This window comes from Halichoerus grypus, chromosome 8, assembly GCF_964656455.1.
Source record: "Halichoerus grypus chromosome 8, mHalGry1.hap1.1, whole genome shotgun sequence".
Classification (NCBI taxonomy): Eukaryota; Metazoa; Chordata; class Mammalia; order Carnivora; family Phocidae; genus Halichoerus; species Halichoerus grypus.
In genome coordinates, this window is record NC_135719.1 from 26,703,967 (window position 1) to 26,721,330 (window position 17,364).

General features: G+C 39.5%; 1 protein-coding gene across 3 annotated transcripts in view; it reads right to left on the reverse strand.

Moving 5' to 3' along the window:
- Window positions 1–1,420: 1,420 nt before the first annotated feature.
- Window positions 1,421–17,364, reverse strand: part of TARS3 (threonyl-tRNA synthetase 3) — a 76,111-nt gene continuing 60,167 nt past the window's right edge. For 2 of the 3 annotated variants that reach the window (XM_036084750.2, XM_036084749.2), the window contains 4 exons: window positions 7,783–7,887; window positions 4,531–4,603; window positions 3,665–3,779; window positions 1,421–2,230 (listed from right to left, as the gene is read on the reverse strand). In XM_036084750.2, the coding sequence (XP_035940643.2) occupies window positions 2,082–2,230; window positions 3,665–3,779; window positions 4,531–4,603; window positions 7,783–7,887 (442 nt within the window). In that variant the 3' untranslated portion in view covers window positions 1,421–2,081. Of the gene's footprint in view, window positions 2,231–3,664; window positions 3,780–4,530; window positions 4,604–7,782; window positions 7,888–15,971; window positions 16,143–17,364 lie in introns of those variants that run through there. The other variant, XM_078078971.1, reaches the window with a different exon arrangement.

Consider the following 17,364-nt stretch of genomic DNA (forward strand, 5'->3'; position numbering starts at 1 on the left):
CATACCGAAAAGGTACTTATTTGCAAATGAAGAAACTGGCACAAACCCAGTAGGGGAAGTGACACCCCACGCCAAGGTGTGACAGGCAGCCTCAAAGGACGCCACCCTTTCCTGCGTTGCTGACCTGATCAGTGCCCAGCTAGCATCTCTCTGTGGTCAGCTTTGGGTTCACCTCTAGCCAACTCTTTAAAGACACTCCAGAAAGTTCCTTTGAGATTGGGAGAGGGCAGTAAATATACCTGGCAAGTATTCAGGTCCAGAAGTACTGGGACAAGAACCCTGGGATGTGAAAGGGGGGTCCAAAGCATGGGCCCCTCCCTGGAGAAGGCCAGCCTTGGGGAGGGGAGCTGCACCCCCGGGGCCTCTGGCTCCCTGTGTGCTCAGATGGCAGACTGCACCTATTTTTGTCACAGCATACTTTCTCCTGTGTTGTTGACGTGCGTTCCTCCTTCCCACCCACCTGCCACAAGATTCTTTTGGGGGCCTTCTGACTCCCCACTCCTTCACTAGCAGTTCTGATGAATGAAAAGAATATACCGAATGGTGTCTGGCACACAATAAGACCTCAATAAATACTGCCTTAAAAATTACATCACACAATTTGCACCTCTTAGTACTATACAGGTCTGATACATAATACAGTTTTGTTTACTAACTGTTCAGGATGCTAAATAATAAAGATGTTGAGAAGAGAGAGCATGTCTTAAATTTATTTTGAATTCCACAGCATCTAGCCATATAACACCCAATAAATACTTCTTGATTGGTAAATAAATTCTCTACTGGCATAAAGCTATTTCAATTCGGTTCTGAGCAGTAAGGCGTTCCTCTCAGTTAAAATCAGAAATCCCTTTGAATTGTGAAACTGAATAAAGGGAACCTCATTTAAGATGGAGCCAGGAGGCCAGAAGGGGGAGCTCTCATGCCCTACCACTCCTAATGGACTACAGAATTGTACTCCAAGAGAGGCACCTTGTATTCCCAACAGGAAGAACCTATACTTTATTACCCCAGCAAAAAGAAGACAGATTTTCTCTTTGCCTGGGGACGGTCCAGCCAACGAGAAACTGTCACAACCCAGCCAATGAAAAGCCGCTACACTTAAACTCCCAGTTTACTCCAGTGGACTTTTTGTTTATAACAGCCCTTCCAAACTCCCTCCTGACCCCTTTATAAAAAAGCAGCCCCCTCTCCTTTGTTCTCCAGACTTGTCTATGGTTTTGTGATAGCTTACATGTCTCAAATTAAAATTATCTGCTATTCCCGAATGAATCCATTTTTGCTGGTAAAATAATGGACAGTTTTATTTTTAAGGTTAACAGAGTCTGTAAATCAGTAGAATGTCATCTCATGAAAAAAGTAATTTAACTCTAGGGGAGCAGCTTACTGTGGTATAAGCCCATAGCTGAAATACTGGAAACACTGTGTGTTGTCTTTTATTTAGGAATTTATTTTTTCTACAGGTGAACAGTTGTCAATTAGAAGCATTAAAACAGCAACTCTTAACCTACACCGCAAACAACAGTAGATTCCACAATACTGAATTTGAGGTTCTGAGTCCTTTGTCAATAATCCAGTATTTAGTACTAGTCGCTTCTTTTGTGGCTGTTGGTTAATTAAAACAAATTAAGTGACGATTCCAATTTCGGAGATAACGTTTCAGTGTGAACTTTAGTAAAACAATCATAAAAATACCTGAGATGTATTGTCCTAGAAAATAAGATTTTCCCTTATATTTAAACAAGCTTTGCAGGTTTTAATCTGAAGTCTATCTTTTGAAAACCACAATCTCAGCAATAACCTCTCCAAATCTTCATATCCTAGTATTTCTCTCTTTCAATAAATAACATTTCCCACTTAAGTCTTTCAAGGCATTTGGGAAATTAAAAATCTCCCAAGCTTGTCCTCATATTCTCTTCAGACACATTAATGAACTAAACTTTTTATATCAGCTACTTATTGTCTCCTTTCTCACTGTGCCCATCAGTGAGTCAAAAGTTCTTAGAAGTACTAGCGATAAAGAAAAATGCATTTTTTGGGGTCAAAACAAGGTTACATAGAAGCAAGTACAAGGAAGAACTTCAAAAGTCTTCCTCAGCATTTAGTGTACGTGATTTCTTGAGATTCTTCAACTTATCAATGGCAGAAGTTACAGAAATCTCTCCATGAATTTTGTTGTCTCTTGTTCGAACATTTACAGCATTATTTGTCTTCTCCTTTTCTCCAACCACTGTGGAAAAGAAAGGGTAATAAACATATCTTAAATAAGTGATTTACTAAATATTAAGTCAATAGTCATATGACACATGTCTTGAGTTCTTCTTCAGTATTAATCACTAATTATTAATCTAATGGCCATGAAGTCAGCCTCTGACAGTAAGTTTCTTGAGAGAAGGAATGACTTCTAATCCCCTCTTCCTTATTGTCCACTTGCACAAACACATATTGTAGTCTTGGGGCACAAACTGGAGCAGGGAGAAAGGTCTCCCTGACTCCATATGGCATATGGCATATGGGTATGACAGACCCCCTGACTCCATATAGCAATATGGGTAGGCACCAGACCCATGCCCAACCAGACAATCAAAATTTTCTGGAAAGTAGGTAGAAAGTTTCTCTCTAGTGCCCCTTACTGTGGGATGATGCAGCAATCTGCAGGCTTGTTTCTTGCCATGTGGAAGGAAGAAACTGGTCACCAGGTAAGGGGAATAAAGTAGATATTCAAGAGAAGCACAAAGAACCAGAGCAAAGTAGGAGCTAGAAATGAGGAGAAACAGTCCTGATAAGGGTTGAGCAGCTTGCTCCAGTTACTCTTCTAATACTCTTCTAATTTAATTCTACCTTCCATGTCAGGAGATACTCCATTACCCTTCCAATAAATTCCATCTTTGTCTAAGTCAATGTGAGAGTTCTGTCACCAGAAGGAGCCTGATTGAAACATCACAATATCTACTACACAGTCAAATACTTTCGATGACAAATTGCGGATAGGACAACCCTATGCATATTTATTTTACCTCCTACAGAATCATTCAACTTACTGGAGATAACAATATCATGCCTGGAGGCATCCAGGATCAGCTTCTCTTGATTTCTGAATCATTTTAAAGTCAAAATTTTAGATACTGCATCCAAGTACTCATATGTCTTAAGGACACTTTTTCACTTAAATTCTTTTCTTCTGATCACCTTAAATTTGGCATCTTTCCCACTGATTAATTTAATCCCAAAGATTAATAATAAATCAGAAAAGCAAGGGAGAATATTTGAGGCCTGTCACATGACTGAAACATAAACAGCATAATTCTACTGATGAAATCATTTTCACATTTTTTTCCTTGTTGGCTTGAGATATTAACTACTGCTAGTGATACTATCCCACAGGATTCACGTGAGGTTTTATAACTCTTATTCCAGCAAATAACAAAGAGTATTTAAGAACAACTAACCAGGAACACCATGGACTGTTCTTGTGTACAGGTAATAAACTGTCATAATCACATAGTTATACCATATTCATGTAGTTACACCATTCACCACTCACATAGTTATACCATACTCATGTAGTTTATACTATATTCAGATATTCAGATAGACCAGTTTTTGGAATTAAAGTGAAAAAAAAAAAAAAACAAGCATTTGAGAAAATATAAACTTAAGTTACCCAAAATAAAATTATACTGAGCCAGCTGCGCATTTCGTATTTTCTTATTTAGTGTACAGCTATGATCTAAGTCAACGTCGGCCATGAACCCTTCTTCAAAAAATGCACTGGACACCTACAAGAAAATAAAACACTTTCATTATGACGATATTTATGGTAGCCAGCCTCTGAAATGACCCACAGGGTATTCACACCTTGTGTCATCTCCGCCACATTGTACCAAGTGGCTCTATGTGACCACAGAGAAGGGCAGAAGTGATGGCATGTCACTTCTGAGATGAAGCTAGAAGACTATGGCTTCCACATCTTTAACATCACTCCCTCTGGGGAAACCAGCTGCCATGTTGGGAGGGATATTCAGGGAACCTCTGAAAAAGCACCCGGGGTGCAGAACTGAGGCCTCCAACAACGAAGTGAGTGAGCCCGCGGAAGGCAGCCCTGGCCGGCGGCACAACCAGAGGCTCTTGAGGGGCCCTGAGCCAGCAGCGCCCAGCCTCGCTGCTCCCAGATTCTGACTCGCAGAAACTGTGACATAATAAATGCTTGTGGTCTCAGGTTGTTGAGTTTTGGAGTTATCTGTTATACAGCAATAGACAAGTATTCTTCCTTAATAGAGCCATGTGGAAAAGAATAACAAGTATGAGATGTTTTAAAATCCCCATTTCTCAAAAACATTAAGAAATAAAATAGTCCTGATCCAGCTACACAGACGTGACTCAGATGTTACTCTCAATTACTGAAAATGTGGGTTGCTAAAGTAATGTATTAGTTATGCAATATTTTAAGGCACAAATAACGTTCCAAGTCAATAACCTTCACAGATGACATGCCGAGATTATTATGTACTTTTCTATCTCTGATTTTACCTGAAGTGCGTATTTTTCACAAGTTGGCCCCACAGGGATGACCATTACCTGACGAGGAGAGAGCCAGAAAGGCCTGAAAAATATATAAAATATGTATTTTCAAAATCTAATGATGATTATGTATTATGTGATTTAAAACATAGCCAAAGATTTTTTTAAAGTAAGACTTCACAAGACAGCAGATTCAGCAGAGTGGTGTGGAAGTAAACCAAACCATATTGAAAGCTAAAAAGCAACAGGGTAGACAAAAGGGGAAGCTGGGAATTATGGGAGGAAAGGGAGGGAAGAACAGGTCAGCCACTGGGTCACACCACAGGGCAACTGCATTCCTGGGTATTTACCCCAGAGAAAGGAAAACATGTTCACACAGAAACCTTCCCACTAATGTTCATAGCAGCTTTATTTATAATAGCCCCAAACTGGAAACACTCCAAATGTCCTTCAATGGATGAATGATCAAACTGGCGAATCCACACCATGGAACACTATCAGCAATAAAAGGGGACCGACCACTGAGACTTGAAACGAGTTGGATGGATCTCAGTGGAATTCCACCAAGTGATTAAAGCCAATCCCACACAGTTGCACACTGTGTGATTCCATTTATGTAACACTCTTGAAATGACAAAATTATGGAGATGGAGAAAAGATGAGTGGCTGTCGGAGGAGGATGATGGTGGTGGGGTAGGAGGTGTGTGACAATAAAATGGTAGCACGAGGAGTCCTCATAAGTAACAGAACTGTCCTCTATCTTAACTGATGGTGGGTACACAGGTGATCAAATTTTATAGAACTCAACACACACAGACACACAAGTGCATGTGAACTGGTGAGACCTAAATAAGGTTGGTGGATTGTATCAAAAATTTTCTGGTCATGATATTGTATAGAGTTCTGTAAGATGCTGCCATTGAGGAAAACTGAGTAAAGGGTATGCTGGACCTTTCTCCATGATTTCTTACCACTACATGTGAATCTACAATTATCTCAAAATGAAATTAAAAAAAAAAAAAAGATGGGAAGTTGGGTATAAGCAATGTTTAATGCGGGAAATATTTCTTCATCAGTACTTTGTCTGAAGGTGAAAGGAAATGCCGTGGGCACTACTACCTGGCGGCACCTTATGAACACTTAGAAATTTATTCTTAAATTACAAAAGCAAAATAACGCATATGATAAAAGTAATAATACGTATAATAAAACACAGGAATACAGTGGATAAAGTGAAAAGTAAGCATTTCCTTTTGAGTTCTGTCCTCACCCCAACCCCAGGGGAGCCACATTTTAACAATTTCTATTTTGAGCTCTTGGAGAGGTGTCTACCGCAACTCTGGCAGGTGTCTGAACTCTGGATAAATGGATTGCACAGCCTGTGCCCTAAGTCTGCACGGTGAGGGACAGCCCATTGAGTGCACAGCACCATCTCCTGTCTCCCACTCCATCTCCTGATTCCACTAGTTCTTTTTAGTTTTTCTAGCACATTCACTGCCACCACTCTCGGGCGAGACACCACCATCTCTTACCTACATTAAACTATTTAAAACACGATCAACCGGAAAGAAATGTTGACGTGTTAACTCATACTTAGGTAGCATGCATGTTCTTTTGGCTTATCTGTAACTTTAACAGCTTGGACAACCCATGATACCTAAGTACATTTCTCTAAGATCACAAATCAAACTTCAGGGATGTACACAGACTCTAGCTACCCAGGACCTCTTAGAGACCCTCTGCTTGGGGAATTTCCCACCTTGTAGTGCCTGCTGAGAAATTTGCTTTCCCCAGCTGCCCTAGACATGTTCGAGTCCAGGCACGTGATCTGGCATGTACAAGCATGGTGCACGGATTTGGGACAGAGTAGCACCTGGGGGGAGGTACTACATGGAATCAATTCTGGCAGGGGAGTGGTGTGGAGGGTGTGGAGACATGGAGCTCTGGGGGAGACCTATGGGTCAACAATGGGAGCACCCCAGGGTCAACAATGGGAGCTACAGGGACTGTGCCCATCAACAGCAGCACAAAACTAAATCATAACTAAACTGCGTGAGCAGATCTCAGTCAATTTCTTCAAAATGAGACGGGAGACAAAGATGTCACACGTGGTTGCTGGGCTGCAGCATTTCCACCTCCACTGGATGCGCCATCACAAGATGGATCATCTGCCACCTGGTGCCTTGACTGCCAGTAAGGCCAGTTGCTTCTGGGGGCACAGTAATACTAGCAAATCCCACCATGTCAGCTCAGCACCTTCCTTCTTTTGCTAAAAAAAAAAAAGAAATTACTTCCATGGTCAGAAGCATTATCGTGTTTCTGACCATTGAAGCCCAGTAAGTATTTACATGGTGCTGTTGACAGATGCATGGGAGGAAGGAAGAGCTAAGCAAATTCCAGAACTGATACCTTCTCCAGTGAGGACAAGTCACTGGCCCTTGCATGATGAGAAGGACCCAGAAAGCTGACTGTTCCCCAGGATTATGGTTCCACAGGAGGGACCAGGACTGAACCCTACTGATGGTTTAAAAACACCCAACAGTGAGGGTTTGGGGTGGGTGATGTCACCGTCATGGCCCATTCTGAGTGATGATCCATGTTCCTCCCCCTCATATCTACTTGTCATCTATTTTCCAATCTAATTACTTCTAGGTCTCTGACCTTGTGGCCAAAGCAGTCACCAGAGCCCAGGCATGGCTGTAACTCCATATGTCTGGCCATTTTTCCTTCCAAGGAAAGAGGACTATGAGATGTACTCAAATTCCTGCACTCGGGGGCATTTCCCTTCCACACTTCTCCCCTAAGTGGTACTGTAGCTGTCCTCATTAGGTTTGTGCCAAAGTATTTTTCAGAGCCATTTGTGAACCAGGTTTATGTGTTTTTCTCCCCATGTTGATTGGGCACCCCCAGGAGGTGAACAACAAGGGTTGAAGGAGGGATGGCCATTCAGCAAGGGGTTGAACTGTACTCCCAGGGTCACCAGACGCAACCAGATCTTTAAAGGACTTGAAATAGGTGAAAAGATAACTCTTCAATTCTACTGCATTCCCCAAAAGGTAAATGATACAGTTTTAGGTTGTGCTGCTTTTGTCTTCTTTGTTTTGCTTTCCTGACATGGCAGATTCAATAAGAATTGATTACTTGCTATTTGGATACTTGCTAATTATAAGGCAAGAGCCACCAATTTTTTCGCAGTAATCCTATCTTGTTCAAAATGTTCAAAACGATAGACATACAGCTTTTCTTTTCCATATCACTTACCATTTCCCCCCATAGTTTTCTGAGAGGATGGCTATCATCCGTTCCACTGACCCCAAAATGGCTCGATGAATGATCACAGGGTTCCTCTTATCATCTCCATCCTTACTAAAAAATGAAAATTATACATTTATGTATTCTCTTAAGGTTCAATAATAACTTTATCTTCTTGCCTTCTATTTAAAAGTTATTTTCCTGAACTAGGAAAAACAACAGATTCCTTATAAATCATCTTTAAGCATATAATGTGCTATGTATTAGAAATAATAATACAAACCAAGGGAAAATGAAATATGCAGGAAAAAGCCAGGTAATATTAGAACACTATTTCTACTATAAGTCTACTGATTATCTTTGATTCTAAACTATTGGCTGTGATCAGTTTACTAATATTGATGGGCAATCTTGCAAATCATAATTTTTTAAAAATTAACTTTATTTTGGGGGCGACTGGGTGGCTCACTCGTTAAGCGTCTGCCTTTGGCTCAGGTCGTGATCCCAGGGTCCTGGGATCGAGCCCCACATCAGGCTCTCTGCTCCGTGGGAAGCCTGCTTCTCCCTGTCCCCCTGCTTGTGTTCCCTCTCTCGCTGTCTCTCTCTCTAATAAATAAAATCTAAAAAAAAAAAAAAAAAGAATATATAAAAAAAATAATAAAAAAAAATTAAAATTAAAATTAACTTTATTTTGAACTATGGCTTACTTCACCAGTACTATGTTGAACAATTGTCAGGCACTGAAGAAATAAAGAAAATGGATTTGTTTCTAAATTCTCATTTTCTCAGGGCACCTGAGTGGTGTAGTCGGTTGAGGGACTGACTCTTGGTTTCGGCTCAGTTGATGATCTCGGGGTGTTGGGATGGAGCCCCAGGTCAGGCACTGTACTCAGCGGGGAGCCTGCGTGAGATTCTCTCTCTCCCTGTCCTTCTGCTCCCCCCACCCCTGCACTCTCTCTGTCTCTAAAATAAGTAAATCTTAAAAAAATAGATTTTAAATTCTCATTTTCTCATAAACACTAAAGATGAATCATGGGATGAATTGTTTTGTGAGTTATAAAGATAGAAAATGAAATTTAAAAAAAAACTTGTACTGCTGTAATTAGTTAAGCTGAATGTCATTTTACATGTTTAATGATTGCTTATATTTCTAATTTTTCTTCAGTTGCCTACTGTGCCTCTTGTCCATTGTCTATTGGGAATGCGGGAGTAATTAATTTTTAAACATATATGTGAAAAAGTGTCTATATATAGTATACACACACACACACACATATATATACAGTAAACAAATATATGAAGACATATTAAGGAAATTAACTCCTTTTCTAATGTGGGAAATTGAAAATACTTCTTCCAAGCACATTTATTTACTTGTCCTTTGCCTGTTTTGGTACTATCTTTTCTATCATAAGTTTTTAATTTTGGACAAGTCAAGGCTGTCTTTCTCTCTCTCTCTTTTTAAATTTTTATTTATTTATTAGAGAGAGAGAAAGACAGCAAGAGAGAGCATGAGCAGAGGGGAGGGACACAGGGCAAGGGAGAAACAGACTTCCCACCAAACAGGGAGCCCCATGTGGGGCTCGATCCCAGTACCCCAAGATCATGACCTGAGCTGAAGGCAGATGCTTAACCAACAGCCACCCAGGCACCCAAAGCTGTCTTCTTCTTTATGAATTTTAACAGTAATGTTATATAAAGAAAGAACTTTCTCCAACATAATAGAGATATTCAATATATTTTCTTCTACTACTTTGGATTTTTAAAAATTCCAGTGTAGTTAACATACAGTGTTATATTAGTTTCAGGCGTACAATATAGTGATTCAATAATTCCATATATTACTCAGTGCTCATAATGACAAGTGTACTCTTAATCCCCTTCACCTCTTCACCCATCCCCCCACCCTCCACCCCTCTGGTAACCATCTGTTTGTTCTCTAATAATTAAGAGTCTGTTTTTTGGTTTGTCTCTTTTTCTTCCTTTGTTCATTTGTTTTGTTTCCACATATGAGTGAAATCATATGGTATTTGTCTTTCTCTGACTGGCTTATTTTGCTTAGCATTATACTCTCTAGCTATACCCAGGTTGTTGCAAATGGCAAGATCTCATCCCCTTTTATGGCTGAGTAATATTCCATTGTAATATATATACCACATCTTCTTCATCCATTCATCTATTGATGGACAACTGGGCTGCTTCCATAGTTTGGCTATTGCAAGTAATTCTGCAATAAACACAGGGGTGCATATAACCTTTCGAATTAGTGTTTTTGTATTCTTTGGGTAAATACCCAGTAGCACGCTTACTGGATCACAGGGTAGTCCTATTTTTAATTTTTTGAGGACCTGCCATGCTGTCTTCCAGAGTGGCTACACCAGCTTGCATTCCTACCAACAGTGGAGGAGTGTCCCCTTTCTCCACATCCCCACCGTTTGTTGTTGATTTTAGCCATTCTGAAAGGTGTGAGGTGACACCTCATTGTGATTTTGATTTGCATTTCCCTGATGGTGAGTGATATTTAGCATCTTTTCAGGTGTCTGTTGGCCATATGGACGGCTTCTTTGGAGAAATGTCTGTTCATGTCTGCCCATTTTTAATTGGATTATTTGTGCTTTTTTGTATTGAGTTGTATAAGTTCTTTATATATTTTGGATACTAACCCTTTATCGGATGTGTCATTTGCAAATATCTTCTCCCAGTCAGTAGGTTGTCTTTTAGTTTTGTTGATTGTTTCCTTCACTATGCAAAAACTTTTTATTTTGATGTAGTCCCAATAGTTCGTTTTTGCATTTGTTTTCCTTGCCTCAGGAGACATATCTAGGAAGATGTTGTTATGGCCAATGTCAGAAAAACTACTGCCTGTGTTCTCTCCTAGGATTTTTATTGTTTCATGTCTCACATTTAGGTCCTTAAGCAATTTGGAGTTTATATTTCTGTATGGTCTAAGAAAGTGGTCCAATTTCATTCTTTTGCAGGTAGCTGTCCAGTTTTCTCAACACCATTTGTTGAAGAGACTGTCCTTTTCCCATTGCATATCTTTGCCTCCTTTGTCAAAAATTAATTGACCATGTAATTGTGGGTTTATTTCTGGGATTTCTATTCTGTTCCACTGATCTGTGTGTCTATTTTTGTGCCAATACCATACTGTTTTGATTACTCCAGCTTTGTAATATAACTTAAAATCTGGATTTGTGATGCCTCCAGCTTTGTTTTTATTTTTCAAGATTGCTTTGGCTATTCAGCGTCTTTTGTGGTTCCATACAAATTTTAGGATTGTTTGTTCTAGCTCTGTGAAAAATGCTGGTGGTATTTTGATAGGGATTGCATTCAGTGTGCAGATTGCCTTGGGTAATATGGACATTTTAACATTTGCTCTTCCAATCCATGAGCATGATATGTCTTTCCATTTGTTTGTGTTGCCTTCAATTTCTTTCATCAATGTTTCATAGTTTTCAGAGTACAGGTGTTTCACCTTCTTTGTTAAGTTTATTCCTAGGTATTTTATTATTTTTGGTGTAACTATAAACGGGATTGTCTTCTTAATTTCTCTTTCTGCTGCTTCATTATTGATGTACAGAAAGGCAACAGATTTCTGTACATTGATATTGTATCCTGTGACCTTACTGAATTCTTTTTTCAGTTCTAGTAATGTTTTGGTGGTCTTTAGGGTTTTCTCTAGGTAGTATCATGTCAGTACTACTTTAATGAATTTTTTAAAAATAGTTTATCCAGCTATAATTAATTTTTGTATCTAGTGTGCAATCTAGAATTTCACATTTTCCCTCCAAATGGACAGCCCAGCCAACTGTCCCAATGTCATTTATTGAACCCACCCCCTCCCCACAGGTTTGAAATGCCTCATTTCCCATGTACTATATCCTCACATAAGTCTATATCTGGATGGTATTGTTTCATTCATATATAGCACTATTTTTTATTTGAAAAATTTAACATGTACAATTTGTGGTGAAGACTCTTTAAAACATTTATAGCTACTTTTTTTTTTTTTAAAGATTTTCTTTATTTATTTGACAGAGAGAGAGAGATAGCGAGAGCAGGCACACAAGCAGGGAGAGTGGGTGAGGGAGAAGCAGGCTTCCCGTGGAGCAGGGAGCCCAATGGAGGGCTTGATCCCAGGACCCTGGGATCATGACCTGAGCCGAAGGCAGACACTTAACCGACTGAGCCACCCAGACATCCCTATGTCTACTTTCAAGAATAATTTTTTAAAATTGTGTTAAGAAATACAGTATTACCAGTACTTTAAAAACCTCTCATGCACCCCTCCTCAGTCATATTCCCCTTCCTCCCATCATTGCTTTTCTTGGGGGTTTTACTACCACTGAGTTTCTAAGAAAACCAACAAGCAACACACACTGTGTAGCTGTGTAATGCTGGGGTGGGACCACCAGTGGTGAGGGAAGACTCCTTAAAGAAGAAGCCCTAACAAGTTTAGAATGAAGTAATAAACTCTTTGGTTTCCCTGAGACTTTACAGAAGCCCCTTCCATGGGAGTCAGCATGAGTCCAGGGCAACACAGGTTCACCATGGTCCAGGCACCTGGCAGCAGGTGGTGTGGACCAGGTTCAGGTCATCCCACAGTAGGGCAGTCAGGGAAGTGGCCATCGGTACTCTCTGCTTCTAAGATCTTCAGCAATCTCTAAATCTCAAGAGGTGGGGGCAGAGCAGAGTGCCTTGGGTTCTTCTCACAGTGTTTTGATTACAGATTTAGATGAGTATTTTTGGATATCTCTCCTATGAACCTTATTTCTTTGGTTTTGGGACTGTCTTGTTTTCTTAGAACAAAAGACGGCTCTGTTTGCTAATCTCTGTTCTTTTATTTTTAAAACGTTTTATTAGAGAACATGAAACATATAGAAAAGTAAAGAGACTAGTAAAATGAACTCCCACATAACCCTCTCTCAGCTTCACCCAAATGTCAACTCACAGCTAATTTTATTTGATCTGAATGCAACCCATTCCTGACACTATCCACTGCTCCCATTGTAAGCCTCATGAAAATGTTCCTGGTATTTGTTCCTAAAGTCCACTGGTCAAATTCCTTAAATAGACATGAAACTTTGATGACATGTACCTTACACTTAATGATTCCCTCCTTCTCTTCCAAAAAAAGATGGAAAAAACAAATTATGACTGTTAATTGTAATGAAGTGAGTTACCCCAAGATCTGTGCATAATTTTCTCAGAAACATAAATTTCACATTATTGCAATAAATGTTATGTGCTATGCTTACAAATTTCTCATAAGAAATTTGTATCTAAAAATTATATTAGCTAGCTACTATTAAAATATACACATAACAAGGCAAACAAACAAATAAAAACAGAGAAATCCATTCATTAAAGTCACTTCAAACATTAAAATTGGATATCATCATTGCCAATCATTTCTGCTAAGAGCCATTACAACCTGACTGCAGGCCAAATCCTATCTAGATCCCACAGAAAGCTCTGGGGTGGGGGTAGGTAGCTGAGTCCCGTCCTGCTCAGATATATGAAGAAATAATTCATTCTATAAAATAACCAGTATGGTATACTCCTGAATGTTACATAACATTGTTTTTCTATAGGGAATGAAAGAGAAGCAGGATGATTCTTTCATAAACCCCCAGGTACCAGAAATTTCTGTCCCATCATTTCTATCAAAAGAACTAAAATCAGGTCTAGCCTTAAGAAGGGCAGATAGTGACATAACCTGTATGCACACATCTATACATTCAGATAAACATTAGAATTAATGCCAGCATCCCCAAAAATAATCCCAGTGGATTTTGTTGGCATTACATTAGATTTATAGATAAATCTGAAGAGAATTAATATCTTCCCAATATTGATTCTTCCCATTCCAAGAGTGTGGTATGAATTTTCATTTAAACAACTCTTTTTTCTTAAATTCCACATATGAGTGAGATTATATGATATTTGTCTTTCCCTGACTGACTTATTTCACTTAGCATAATACACTCTAGCTCCATCCACATCATTGCAAATGGCAGGATTTCATTCCTTTTGATGGCTGAATACAAGAAAGAAACAGACAAACATATGGGAATGGGGAAAGAAAAAAAGGGAGAGAGGGAAACAAGCCATAAGTGACTCTTAATGACAGAAAACAAACTGAGGGTTGATGGAGGGAGGAGGGTGGGGGATGGGCTAGATGGGCAATAGGTATTAAGGAGGGCACTTGTCATGTTGAGCACTCTGTGTTGACGTAAGTGATGAATCACTGAATTCTACTCCTGAAACCAATACTGCACTGTATGTTAAATAACAAAATTTAAATTAAAAAAACCACACACACAAAATAAACAAACAATGTTTTAATAGTTTTTGATAAAATTTTATGGCGTATATTCCATATAAATATTATACATTTATAATTGTTGTTAAGTTTACTCCTAGGTATTTTACTTCAGTATTGTTGCTTCTGAAATGTTTTTTCCCCACTGCATTTCCTAGCAGGTTATTGCTAATATATATGAAAGCAAATTGATTTCTGCATTTTGACCTTACTTAACTTTATCATTAGTTGCCATTTTTCTCCATTTGATTCTGGTAGATTTCAAGACATCTTAACATCTACAAGTAATAACAATTTTATCTTTTTACTTCAAATATTTGTACTCCCAGAACAATTCTAAGTAACAGTACAAACAGTAGGCATAATCCCCTTCTTTCCAAAAAAGTTGAGGTGTTCTTGTTATTTTCTAATAAATATTCTTTATAATAGTAAGGAAATTTCTTTCTGTTCATCTCACGAGTATGGATGTTAAATTTTGTTGATTGAATTTCAGCATTGTTGAATGTAATGAATGACAATAATATACTTTTTAATGCTGAACCAGCCCTGCTTTCTTAGAAAAAACCTTATTTGATCACGACGATGACCTTGATGCTCTTCTCTCCTTTTCCCTTCATATCTAAGCTATGAACAAATCACACTGGTTCTACCTTCAAAATATACCCGAAGTATCTCTTTAAAAAAAAATCTCTGTTACTACCACCTATTCTAACTGTCATCATCTCTTACCTGGCCTCCAGACCACTGCCTCCACTCTTGCTCTCCTACTCTGTTTTCTACCCAACACCTAGGATGGATGGATGGATTGATGGATGGATGGATGGATGGATGGACAAATGGAAAAAGGAATGGATGATGGATGGACAGACTGATAGACGGATGAATAGAGGATGGAAATTGCCTTAGCTGATCTGCTTCTCCTCCACATCCTCCTTGAATGCCCATTAATGCTCAAATTTTGTTGAACAAGTTGGGTCATTTCAGCATTAACAGAGTGCCATCACTCCTCATTCTTTTTGATCATTTTAGTAGGTTCCTGGGAAAAGATGGGTTTTGTAAACATGAACTTAAGATACCATCTTTCCTAAAAGGCCCAAATTTATTTTTGAAAGGTCTGTGCTTTCTCCCTCATTCTCCTAAGCATTTTTATTATTTTCATGTGTTGATGTAACTCTCAATATGTAACACTTCGACTATTCCTTCAGCTCTTTAACTTATAACTCTTAGTGTAGCTCTGTAACTAGGAATCAAAACACAAGATAAAGAATACAAAATAAAAGATTTTTTGAGGCTTGGACACAAATTGAGATCAATCCATAAAATCATACCGGGAAAATGGTGGTTGTTCATTTATTATAAGAATTTTATTAGGGGGGTGCCTGGATGGCTCAGTTGTTAAGCAGCTGCCTTCTGCTCAGGTCATGGTCCCAGGGTCTGGGATCGAGCCCCACATCGGGCTCCCTGCTCGGCGGGAAGCCTGCTTCTCCTTCTCCCACTCCCCCTGCTTGTGGTCCCCTCTCTCACTATGTCTCTATCTGTCAAATAAATAAATAAAATCTTAAAAAAAAAAAAAAAAAGAATCTTATTAGGAAGGGCTCTGGGTGGCTCAGCCGGTTAAGTGTCTGCCTTTGGCTCAGGTCATGATCCCAGGGTCCTGGGATCGAGTCCCACATCAGGCTCCCTTTTCGGTGGAGAGTCTGCTTCTCCTTCTGCCCCTCCCTCTCCCACTCATGCACACTCTCTCTTGCAAAAATAAATAAAATCTTTTTTAAAAAAAGAATCTTATTAGGAAAATATTCTATTAAAATTATTGGATTTGAAACATGCCAGTAGTTTTTCCTTTTTTGTCTTTATTAATGTTGAATGAAAGACAACTCAGGGCACGTGGGTGGCTCAGTTGGTTAAGCATCTGCCTTTGGTTCAGGTCATGATCCCAGGGTCCTGGGATCGAGTTCTGCATCGGGCTCCCTGTTCTGCAGGGAGCCTGCTTCTCCCTCTGCCTTTGCCTCTCTCTCTCTGTCTCTCATGAATAAACAAATAAAACCTTTAAAAAAAAAAAAAGACAACTCAGCACATTATCTAATCAACACTATATCCAAAACTTAGACATGCTGATAAGAGAAGAGTTTAAAGGGATGTTGTCATTTTGTCTAACTCAGATCAGGATGCTGGTTCCAGGCAAAATGGAGTAAGCATGCTCCATCCTAGTTCTCTCACTGAATACAAACATATACCCTGGAAAGAATGCATGGAACAGCCATCCAAGAACTCTGAAAAGTAAATGGTGCCAGGTGGATTGCTAAAGGAGACCAGAATTTGAAGTACCACCAAACCAGCAGTTAGTTTCCTGTAACTTTGTCTTCCAGTATTGTGTGGCCTGATGGTCTGGACTAAAAGGCAGCCCCAAACCAAGAAGTATGCACCAGAAGCAGCTTCAAGAGAAATCCTCATTTCCTGGTCAGGAGTCAGAACAAATAACTCCTAAATTTCAGAAAAAGTAGGGGTTGAGGAAATCCTAGGGTTTCTTTTTCTCTTTTTTCTGTTCTCTTCTGTCCAGCCCCCAGGCATTCCCACAGAGGCAGGGACTAAACTGGCACTTAAAACTCTAAGAAAGGGGATCCTTCTCTCTGACCAGAAGAGCTATGGTCCCACATGTCAGGAATGAATCACAGTTGCTTTTTTTTTTCTCTCTCTCTCACCTCCTGATGCTTGGTTTCTAGCACAGATACAGTCACAGAAAGAGCATGGAGAAGAGGGGGAGCTAAAGCCCCAGCTTTCTGGCCATAGGACTGTAAAAAGGTACCCTAGGGAATCAAAAGTGCCAGGGAAATCAGAGACAGGGAGTGCAATAGAGCTATCCCATAAAGCAGTGTATGAACTCACCCGGCCTCACCTCTGAACTGCAAATGCATAGGTCTGACCCTGAATAGCAAACACCAGGCTTGAGAACTGAACCGTGTATGGGACTTGGCCACTAGGTGGCACACACACAGGACACATCTGAATAGCACTACCAAGGCTTTGAAAATTGAACTCACATTGGAACCACAGCCCACAGAAGACATGTTGGAAATTAAGGCCTGAACTTAATTAACCCTTCAAATCGACCGCTAAAAAAAAAAAAAAGAAATCAACAATCTCTTTATGATTTAAACAAACCCAGCATCTCCTAATATTCAAACTGTCTGGGATGCAATCCAAAGCTACATGGCATATCAATCACCAGGTAAATCTCAATAGGTAAGGGGAAAAGACAACAGATTCCA